Genomic DNA, 12,386 nt, shown 5'->3' on the forward strand with positions numbered 1-12,386 from the left:
ACGAGTACAATGTTTGATGCAATCCGCCCCTTTATTAAGACACTGTGATATCACTGTTCACGGAATAGACCCATGCTAGATTATACTAGTCTACCACAGTCTTTTCAATTTAGGTTTTAAAGTTCTAATAAATACTTTTCCTTTCTTTAATCGGTATCTTCTGTTTATAGAAGGGAATGTTTTGAAAGGTTTCTTTCCGCATGTACCAAATGTTCGTTAAGCTTATTTTTTCTATATTCCGGCACACTGACATGTCTGTGCACGCGAACGCGCGCCCGATCAGTTTACTTGCAAGAAATTGTAACAACTTTCAATTGGTCAAAACATGGACACCAGGCTACGTCTATTTAAGTCCTTTCCAAATTATTACAATCAAGTTAATATTTACACGTGTTATTTTGCAGTGGTATCCACCATCACTAATAAGGGGAGAGAACTCCAAATCATTTATTATAGAAATTCATTAAATCGATTATTATCATACTATTAATGCAGATTTACTGATGAGCTTGCAAGTACGGATTCTGTGAGAAACGGGTCATAAAGTCCCTGTGTATAAACGCATCGTCCATTTACCCAAAATAGATGCATGACAGTTCACCAGCAACTCTACATATCATGGTATTTCATACTACACAGTTTTAATTTGTAGCATAAATTTACTCGATGTTTGGAGTTCTCCAAAAATAATATAAAAAGAATAGTAAGATTCTATATATTGGTTCACACAAGCAATAGTTGAGTGTTATTTTATGTTTATGTTTAAATTGTGAAGAATATAACATAAACAATTTTTTAGTTTGGTATATATAATCAGTAATACTTTGAAGGATATGCTTATCAATATTAGTGATGCAGACTATAAAACCATTCAAAAACGTATGTAGATTTTAGTGGACATGATAAATATCATTGATGTGTTACCACAGAAATATCATTGATGTAGTACCACAGAAATATCATTGATGTTGTACCACAGAAATATCATTGATTTAGTAACACAGAAATATCATTGATGTAGTACCACAGAAATATCATTGATGTAGTTCCAGAAATATCATTGATGTTGTACCACAGAAATATCATTGATGTAGTACCACAGAAATATCATTGATGTAGTACCACAGAAATATCATTGTAGAACCACAGACATATCACTGATGTAGTACCACAAATATCATTGATGTAATATCCCAGAAATATCATTGATGTCGTACCACAAAAATATCATTGATGTTGTACCACAAAAATATCATTGTAGAACCACAGAAATATCATTGATGTTGTACCACAGAAATATCATTGTAGAACCAGAAATATCATTGATGTAGTACCCCAGAAATATCATTGATGTCGTACCACAAAAATATCATTGATGTTGTACCACATAATTATCATTGATGTCGTACCACAAAAATATCATTGATGTTGTACCACAGAAATATCATTGCTATAATACCACATAAATATCATTGGTTTATTACCACAGAAATATCATTGCTGTTGTACCACAGAAATATCATTGATTTATTACCACAGAAATATCATTGATGTAGTACCACAAATATCATTGATGTGTTACCACAGAAATATCATTGACGTAGTACCACAGAAATATCATTGACGTAGTACCACAGAAATATCATTGACGTAGTACCACATAATTATCATTGATGTTGTACCACAGACATATAACTGATGTAGTACCACAGAAATATCACTGATATTGTACCACAGAAATATCATTGTAGAACTACAGAAGTAGTATTGACGTAGTACCACAGAAATATCATTGATGTAGAACCACATAAATATCATTGATGTAGTACCACAGAAATATCATTGATGTAATACCACAGAAATATCATTGATGTATTACAACAGAAATATAACTGATGTAGTTCCAGAAAAATCATTGATTTATTACCACATAACTATCATTGACGTAGTATCTCAGAAATATCATTAATTTATTACCACAGAAATATCATTGATATAACACCACAGAAATATTATTGATTTAGTACCACAGAAATATCATTGATGCAGTACCATATAAATATCATTGATTTAGTAACACAGAAATATCATTAATTTAGTATCAGAGAGCTATTTGTATAAAAAGAGAGAATACCGACATTGAAATGAAATATCAATTCTAACTAAAAATGGACAGCAGTGGGACGAAATACGAAGAAAGTACAGCTACATGTAATGATTTGTATGGAGCTAGACCAGGTGTTCAAGGAGAGTGAACGTCTTCTGCTTTCATCGATGACACGCCCTTACAAATGTAGGTCAAATCCTGTTTAAATAACATTTTCAAAACCAGGTTTGTTACGACAGAAGGACTAGCCCTGTCAACAAACATTGAACACATCTGACTTCACCACGGTACGCAGAAATAGATAGAGGATATCTAACAGTGTCTTCAGTAATACAAAATATATTTCACGAGTGGGGCTAATATTTTGATATTTTTCACGAGTGCGCACACGAGTGAAAAATATCAAAATTTTAGCCGCACGAGTGAAATATATTTGGTATTACTGAAGACACTGTTAGATATTCTATTTATTACATTTTTTATCAACGAAAAACCTACCCTGTATGCTAACTAGGCCTACAGCGATAATTTGTAAACAAAAAAAGTAGTTTCCCCTGTCCAGGTGCCGACATATATGTCGGGCTTTCTGATTGGTCAATTATTTTGGTATTTTCTAATCATTAATTTGATTGGTCAAATCAACAAAAGTGATATTTTTCACTAGTGAAAAATATCACTTTTATAGAATGAATAACTTTTGATATTTCACTGGTAAAAATGTAATAAAATACGATATCCTGATGTCGACCATAGAACTTCCATGTGATCTTCATCAGTCTTCACCTCATATCCGTCCTTAAATAAGCATGACTGTTAGTTGGACGTTAATAAATAATAATAAAAACAAACACGCGTCTCATAAAACCTCATGTTGGTAGTTTTTCGTCAGTAGTTGACATTTGTTGCGGAAATCTTGAAATCGGAACAATTCCTTGATTTGGTTTGGTTTGGTTTAGTTTGTTTAAGGTCCTATTAACAGCTATGGTCATTTAGTCTAAGGACGGCTTCCCGGAAGTGTGAAATTATCATGGGTATCATACAGCTTTGTTATAAGCTGGCCTTGTTGGTTGCGTTGTAAGTAAAGCTCGAGATAAGCGACTGGTTTAGATACCAACTACAGTATTTTAATAGAATAAGTTCTGTGGATGCTGGAAATATGGCGAGTGCCTCTGTATCAGAGCTCAGGGTGACTATCGTAGATTTCGAATGTACCACCTCCCTGGTTCACAGCTCTCAAACGATAGAAATGGATCAATCAAATTTCCTGGCCTGGTTTTTGACTGTGGATACCGTTGTGAGTAGTAAACGTTGGTTAAGTTTCGTCCTTTGAACCACTCTATGTTGAAGTGGTAAAAATTTAAAAACACAAGAACCATCAGTCATATTCTGTAATGATAATTAGGGTGGTAACACAGGAACCATCAGTCACATTCTGTAATAATAATTAGGGTGGTGACACAGGAACCTTCAGTCATATTCTTAAATGATTATTAGGGTGGTGACACAGGAACCATCAGTCACATTCTCAAATGATAATTAGGGTGGTGACACAGGAACCATCAGTCACATTCTCAAATGATAATTAGGGTGGTGACACAGGAACCATCAGTCACATTCTCAAATGATAATTAGGGTGGTGACACAGGAACCATCAGTCACATTCTCAAATGATAATTAGGGCGGTGACACAGGAACCATCAGTCACATTCTGTAATAATAATTAGGGTGGTGACACAGGAACCTTCAGTCATATTCTTAAATGATTATTAGGGTGGTGACACAGGAACCATCAGTCACATTCTCAAATGATAATTAGGGTGGTGACACAGGAACCATCAGTCACATTCCAAAATGATAATTAGGGTGGTGACACAGGAACCTTCAGTCATATTCCCAAAGGATAATTAGGGTGGTGACACAGGAACCATCGGTCACATTCCCAAAGGATAATTAGGGTGGTGACACAGGAACCATCAGTCACATTCTCAAATGATAATTAGGGTGGTGACACAGGAACCATCAGTCACATTCTCAAATGATAATTAGGGTGGTGACACAGGAACTATCAGTCACATTCTCAAATGATAATTAAGTTGGTGACACAGGAACCATCAGTCACATTCTCAAATGATAATTAGGGTGGTGACACAGGATTCATCGGTCACATTCTCAAATGATAATTAGGGTGGTGACAACGGAAACACTATACCTAACAAAATACACCGAACACGTCTGACTTCATATCGCATGAGGACATGAATATTTCTAAATGAGATGATGATGCTGATCTTTAATTCTCCGATAGAAAAGTTGGGTGAAATGTCAAAACTTAATCATCTTAGATCATTTGACCAATGAATGAAAAGGGGTGTCTTAGATTAGAACTGACTGGACAACATTGCGATAAAGATAGCTGGAATATCAGTTGTCCATATTGATAACCAGAGCTCGGTGTATATTACCAAACAGAACACGTACAGTAGTAAGTAAGGATAACAATATCATTGGATGTACTTTTTACTTTTTTATTTTGATATTCCTTGGCAAATTCATTTTAAAAACTTCAATGGTATAAAAAATCTCTGTCGTTGTCAATGAATTAAACAATACATTGTAATTTGTAATTCATCAAAAACATGTATATTTATGTACAAATACTATTCTTTATTTGGCTCTTACAATATATGTTTCATATAAGGAAATAAAATAAAAAATCAACAAAAAAAACAACATAACAAAAAAGCAAAAACAAAATGACTATCAAACTGATAACAGCAAAAAATTACAAATAAAATGAACTATAACTGAAAATAATATCACACTTAAAAAGCAGCACAAATCGTCTACATTCCTACGACACAATAAACAGTGATAATTCTTATGGAACTTTCTTTAAACTAACTAACGTGACAAGTGTTACATTGACCAGATAAGCATACTATCAACGTGTATATTTTTGTGGTAATTATATTTTAGCGCCTTCCGCTCTTGAAACATTACGCTTATTATATATAGGGCTAATTACAGGTTCTTTATACCATTCTATTGCGCTAATCTATTAAAATTTGGCGCGAAAATTCCAGTGCAGCAAGTGAAGTACGTTTACAATATTGCTCTTTGTTATCACCTAAAGCACCAAAATATCGTGATTGCTATATAAATTTGTTTCGTGTAATCAGTGGACGAGATTTTGATTTGAGGTTTAAGAATAGAAAACACATTTGTCGTACAATAAGTACAGTGTAATTTACAATACATTTTCAGAATAAAACAAATTATTAATAGACAATAGCCTTGTAGATTATGCACAAGTGGTTTTCATTTGCGGCTAATCATTGTTTCATATAAACGTCACATTAAGCACTTTAGTTATGGAGTTATGACAAACAACATTCTGATACCGGTATACTTGATAATGAGACAGTTTTATATTTTCATAGGAATAAATAATGACAAAAATAACGTTTTCATATAATTTTAGAGCGACGTATTATATAAAAGTTAAGTAAAATGAGCGTAACGAACTTACTGCATAACTTTGAGTTTCAAAATACTTAGATTGCAAAACAAGACAATATATTGATTCACTGGAATTCAGATCAAAGTTTTAGCCGAATACCAAACCTTTTATAGATACAGGCACATATGGAAATTGAAAGTACAATTCAGCTGCATAGATTTATTAGTTTAAAGGCACAGGTACGTCGTCTCTACATATGGTAACACTTTATAACCTTACTGATCGACTAATTTGGATAAGTTACAGAAACACCTTCATTAATGTTTTAAATTTGAAAGGCGCACGTTTCTATTCTTAACCTTTTGAAAGTATGAAATTCATGGCCACGGCAATACTCTATTATGCAATATATTTATCTCAAACATTCGGCCATTGGTGTTTGTAATACCAGAACCAACAGGGGTGTGAATTTCATTTTGTAATGCAGATTAAAACAACTTACACAATATAATACTTTGGTATTAATCATTACACTCAAAATTAATAACGATCAAATCTTCTAAAATATTTACTGAAATGTTCAATAATAACCACGAGGTGGCGTGACTGTTGTAAAATATTTACCGAAATGTTCAATAATAACCACGAGGGGGCGTGACTGTTGTAAAATGTCGTCAGTATACATAATGTTTTATGCTTGAGTAAATTTTTGATACCAAAAATGCTTCATTAAACTTTTACTAGAACTCTATTAATAATTATGTAGTTATAAAAACTGTATCACCAAATGTGTACTTAATAACATGTATATAAAGTCCGGAACTCAATACATCTTTCTACACGAAGCAAATAAAAAAGACATCGATCAAACATAACAACATATAAATGTACAATTCTAAAAAAAAATAAAAAATGAAAAACGTTAAAACTTCTCTTTGTATTTACACAGCACAAATTGCTAAAAATATGGTATTATTAAGACCAGCCAAGTAGTATTAACTAGAATTGTTATTGCATAAGACCCGAGACATGGCACAGTTTTAATACAGTAAACCTGTAACTTTGATATACAAAAAATAAATTAATTGTGCATACTTATAACCTAGGCACTAAATGGAGAGTTATCCTCGAGATATCGTTAAAGTATTGATATCGTGACTGCTATCCTAAAGTAAGATAGAAAAAGTCATGTTGACATAAGTTATCTTATTCATATTTATATATACTATAATGTTGCAATATGAAAGCTTAAATCAATATCATATCTCAACAAAATATTTAAAGCACATTTGAAAACATTTTTTTTATGTCATACTATTAATATTATTCTAACAAATGTACTGATATATTATCAACATAAAACCTATGCAACATCCCGAATTAAAGAATGATTGTTAGATTCCGTACTATGAGAGTTAAACTTATCTTATGACAATGGAAATCTTTTTCGGTATGGAGTACATATGATTATAAATTTCTTTGTAGGCTTTCAAAACATATAGTGCCAATTACATTTGTTAAGTTGAATATTAAGAATATATAAATCAGTAAGTATTTCAATCTAAGGCCATTATAATTAAACAAATGTTAAGAAGCACTTCGTTGTGTTAATAACACGTTATACAAATATAGAAGGAATCAAATTCGACATTTTCAGTAATCATAGTAAAGCATTCATAGTTAACACGATAAAATATATCCAACAACATCCATGGAATGGTTTCAGCTGTGTTGCATCACAAAATATTTTTTCTCGTAATTTATTTTCCTGTAAGGTGTGATTCACTTGAAAGTTTAACACAAAGCGATAGATCAATATGCTAGTTCACTCCCCCACGGTCTGTACGGTTTCACAGAGTTGTTGTTGTAATTGTTCGAGCCATTTTGTGACATCATGCTTTGCATTGAGTTTAAAGACACTGGAAACTGTCCGTGTAATTGTGGAATCAAAGATGGAGACACTTGCTGCCCAGCAGCGTTGTTCATACTAGACATTTGTCCATGAAGAGGCATGTTCATACTGGAGGGAAGCCGGAGGTTTCCATGAAGGGACTCCGGTTGGCTAATCCGGGCTTCACTGAAGGACACTGATGAAATGCCTTGATGAGATGAATGAGTACTCATTGCCAGCTCTGATTGGTTGTTCTGCTGTGACGAAATCATAGATCCCATTGACTGCATACTACTTCCGCCGCCATACTGATTGGTGATTGGTGCATGTGGTGTCATGCTACTCCATGTTGTATTCTGAATCGTGGCTTTGGCTGCAGCCTCTCTCTGAGCAGAGAAACACTGGAGATGACTCAGCAGCCTCATTCTCATTGGATCCTGTAAATCCATTCCTTCCACCGCGACGAGGTAACGCGCAACCTCTGACGCACACTCTCGGTAACCCACGCCTCTATAATCCACAGCGAGGTTGTGGGGGTCTGGGTAGTTGTACCCATTAAGGCCTAATTGAACAAACAATAAAAAATGATGTTATTCGATTTTCAGTTTGAAAGCATGTATCTATTGCTTTATATATTATGTTGAGAAAAAAAGTCACATTCGGATGAATATAAGTTTGAAGTTTTGGAACTGTGTTTGTCTTTTAAAGAAAAATAAAACATCAATATATTAAACGTTACTTCTAAGCCACCCAAAATCATCACGAACTACCACAGCATACGTATAACATTCGATTACTATAGCGTATTACACATTCCCGTAGGAAAGCCCATACTGACTTTGTTGATTACTTCTATGAAATATATATGTTATAAACTTTTATATGCAAAACAACATAAACTGCTTACCTTTTTGGTGGAGCATTTTCAGGTGGTCAACGGTCATCTGCAAGATTTCAGCCTTCTCCAGTTTTGCTGATCCCTTTTCAAAATTAAAATATTTGTTTGGGATTAAAACAATTAAATACAATGCGTTCCAGATAACAATAGGTTGTCACTTTTCTAGTCAATCAAAACAAAAAGCTAATAGGAAAAAAATTATTGTTTGTGTGACTATTTTGGACAGGTTTGTCAATTAGGGGATTAAAATAAAACATTATCGAAAATTATTGTATTTACCTGCTTTTCAAACGCGGACGGAACAAGGCGACGCAGTTCGGATAAGCTATTGTTGATTCTGTCACGCCGACGCTTTTCAATAACCTGGAAGAAAGAGGGTAACATTAGAAAATTGACATCTTCTATAAAATAATAAAAAAAATTGTATGGTATGCTTAAAATGACAAATATAATGTTATTGGATGATTGATCTATACATTGTCATCACGTTTATCCTCTAGAGTTTAACAATCACGTGTATCCTCTAGTGTTTAACATGCACGTACAACATCTAGTATTTAACTATCGCCACTAGATTAAGACTTACCCCACGTCTTTTCTTCCTGTCTGTAACATGGCAGCTCTGAGAAGGAGACCCGCTGTAACAAGACAAAAGTCATATATAACCTTATAATGAAAGTATATGTCATATGTTACCCATTAATGAAATTCTGGGCAATACATACAAATATGAAGAGGTAGAAATTGTATCCAGTGTTAAGTGACAGTTATTCAATTCTCCCATGCACTGTTCAGTGATGTAGCCTCCAGCTACTACAATTGGATCCTGCCACAAAATAACTGTTCATGAGGGGAAAATAACCAGCAAGCAAACAAATATTCTCTCTAATTTACCTTAGTTGTGTTTCATAGTTCTGTTCCTTTCTGATCATTTACCATGTGTCCAACAGCAGTGAATGGTTATACAGTATTGTAAATCATCATGCTTTGGACAATCACATGTCAACTACCATGCTGACATTTAAAACGTAACATTATTGATCTATGCATGTGAGTAACATAAAAAAAATTAAGGGGTGTATAAAGTTCGAAGAAAAGATAAGTGATGAAAGAATTAATCGATATCAACATAAATCACTGGTAACTTGGAGTGCCTCACCAGAGTTGTTTACATAAGCCTTCTCTCATAACTATTAACGTAAAGAATCCCGAACAGACATATAACTCATATGTGGTGGAAGTAGTTAGATATCAATCAATACTGTTATATTTTAATCAAATATGTTTCAGGCAAAATATGAATGACCATTGAATTGAGATATGGACAGAAAATCCCTGAGAAAAAGCACGTTGAGATAACCCACACTGGATAAATTCTACGGATTAAGCTGAAGCCGTGGGAACATCTAACATTTTGACATTATCAATATTTTTCCCACCCTGTCAGATATTTTCTCAGACCTCCCCTTCCCTGTCAGAATAAGAGGTGTGTCCAACACATCGATCATAGATAAAACATGTGCATTCTGTGTCAACAAGGACCCTTTGGCTGTCAGGTTTTTGCAGTGACTTTAAAATATATAATAAATGCTTATTATTGTTTAAATGTGTATTGTATGAGAATGCGTCTATTGTTTAGATGTATTGTTAGAAGTGTTAAATTACATTGTGTATTAGTTTGATCTTTTGTTAGCATCTCTAATGTTATTCGTTACAAAATCATTCGTTTAATCTAATTGTTATGAAGTTATTTGTTTTATCGTAGGTTTTTTTCATTTATCTTGTATGACATGGTTATATATAAAAGAATAAACAAATATCTTGATAAAATTGAATCAAAAGAACACATGTATATTTAAGAATTGTGGGAAAATGTAGACATACGTAACTTCTAAATGCATTTTGACGTATTTCATAGGTAAATCGATGGTAATCAGAAATTATCCGCTAATATCTCCACTAAGGTCTGCCGATAGTACCCGACTTTTGTTATTGGTGACAACACTTATAAGATTTTGATCAATCTTAAAATTCGTATTTGTTTTACAATCCAAATACAATAGAAAATACACATGTATAACGAGTGGTTTAAGGTTTTCGAGACCTCACACAAGTCGAAAACAATGTACGTAATGTGTATTAAGTATTCTGTAAACAAATCAAAATGATAATAATCTTAAACAATGGTTTAAAACCAAGTCTATCTCCCCTGGAAAATAAACAGGGTTGATGTATATCTGCACTTGAGATATCTATCAATATGTATGGGGTTAATCGCTAAAGGTCTTCAGGGCTCCACGTGCATCCATGTGTATCACACAAGACAAGCCCTCGGCGCACATGTGCTGTGAACGTTGTTATGATAATACTATGAGTAAGTAAGCACGATTCTTACCTTGATTTCAAATCGTCATCGAATAAACTCTCGCTGTCACTGTCGCTCAGACTGCGCTTCATTTTTCCTCAGCGGAAAACGAAATTTGTAAAAGAGTATTAGGAAACGGATGCTTGTTCTTTCCTGAGCGCTGGTCGGTTTGGTCTGCCTCGTGCGTTCCCACGGTATAAATCCATTAAAAATTTGTCCGTCGCCTGAGCGCACACCTCCTCCTGTTTGTTTTCATTGGTTGAGTGACAGGCGATCGCTTGCCAGACATGCGTAGATTTTGAGAAACTGATGCTCACACGCGCACTGATTGGCTAACGTCCGTCACGAGTCAGCCAGATGGCCGGCCCGTGTCATGGATATTACAAAGAAACTACTTGTGACATGTGCCAGCATGGTTGATGAAAACAACCATCCACGTGTGTCTAGTGGTCTTCAGCGATGTCCACGGCCACAAACCGAGGTGATTTAATCCAAATATTGACAAGAAATCTTCAATTTGATTTACGTTGATATAAAATAATTGATCATACTTCATTCAATCTATAAATGTACAGTATGTATTTTTAACAATAAAAAGATAAATTTATTTACTACGTTCGCCTTAACAGTAACCATAGTTGGGTCGTGTGTAGGTGATATAACCAGATCAACAGCGAGAGTGATTCGTGGGAACCGCGGACTTTAAACTATTCCAGACGAGTAGCGATACAGGCCCAATGTGTGTATGCAGTTTTAATTTCTCGCCTTCTCCCGGCGTCTGCCGGTCCCGTGTGAAAGAAATGCTCGAATTTTTAACCCAATTCACATAACTTTAAATGACAAACACACCAAACAGCGAAGGTAGGATTCGCACATACACTTCTATGTGTTTACTTTCCCGGTACACTACTATTCAGTGACAGGTGCGCGTTCTGACTGGAGGAAGTCTTATTGTGTATTACAACAGTATTTCATTACATGTTGTTATACAGACATAATATCCCGTATACTGTTACTACTTACGTCTCACGAATCACTCAATCCTAATAATGGGAGAGTTAAATATACTTCTATTGCTCAGTTCCCGTCTTTACCACAGAATAGATCCATTAAATTGATTTAAAATAATAAATGGTTATAACAATTATTAAAGCAGAGTGAAGATTTTATGGTATGACATGCTTTCACGATATAATTTTAATTTTATATTTGAAGATGATAAATGATATTTTATAAAAGATAAAAGTATTATAAATTTTGTTTACATGTCATTTCTGATGTGACAACGAATGGCGAAAATGATTATTGTCCTTTGCAATCAATCGTATCAATAATTATAGAAAAACACATACTCTATTAATGTAGCAACTATTTCCTTATCGCATTTTTATTTCTGATTAAAGGGAACGATATTTTCAAGTCATGTAATATTGGTTAAAGTTAGAAAGGAAGCCAATATATCCGCTGTAGTTTTGGAAAAGTTCGAATAATGACCGATAAACGACCAGTTCAGGGTATTTGTATTCATTAAAATTGATGCTGAGTGGAGTCTGACTTGATTAGTACTAAAATTCCGTGAAGTATCATTATATGCACAAATAAAACAACAGTTAATCGGGAATAGGTCATATTATTGAGGAATGATTGATATTGAGTGATAGGTGT

The 12,386-nt window shown here is 34.0% G+C and overlaps 1 protein-coding gene across 1 annotated transcript; it reads right to left on the bottom strand.

Moving 5' to 3' along the window:
• Positions 1-5,342: 5,342 nt before the first annotated feature.
• On the bottom strand, positions 5,343-10,996 carry LOC117316798 (hairy/enhancer-of-split related with YRPW motif protein 1-like). Its single transcript, XM_033871571.1, has 5 exons — positions 10,752-10,996; positions 8,943-8,994; positions 8,636-8,719; positions 8,366-8,438; positions 5,343-8,020 (listed from the first exon to the last, which is right to left on the bottom strand). The coding sequence occupies exons 1-5, from the start codon at positions 10,811-10,813 to the stop codon at positions 7,380-7,382; spliced, it is 912 nt and encodes a 303-aa protein (XP_033727462.1). The 5' UTR covers positions 10,814-10,996; the 3' UTR covers positions 5,343-7,379.
• Between the last annotated feature and the right edge of the window lie 1,390 nt (positions 10,997-12,386).

The sequence above is a fragment of the Pecten maximus genome, chromosome 18 (genome assembly GCF_902652985.1).
Source record: "Pecten maximus chromosome 18, xPecMax1.1, whole genome shotgun sequence".
NCBI classification, from domain to species: Eukaryota; Metazoa; Mollusca; class Bivalvia; order Pectinida; family Pectinidae; genus Pecten; species Pecten maximus.

Excerpts from the sequence above, each read along its gene's own strand:
- LOC117316798 (XM_033871571.1), bottom strand. The coding sequence starts at position 10,813 with ATGAAGCGCAGTCTGAGCGACAGTGACAGCGAGAGTTTATTCGATGAC. Across the intron at positions 8,439-8,635 it reads CGTCCGCGTTTGAAAAGCAG|GGATCAGCAAAACTGGAGAA; the intron begins GTAAATACAATA and ends AATTTTGAAAAG. Across the intron at positions 8,021-8,365 it reads GAAAATGCTCCACCAAAAAG|GCCTTAATGGGTACAACTAC; the intron begins GTAAGCAGTTTA and ends TTGTTCAATTAG.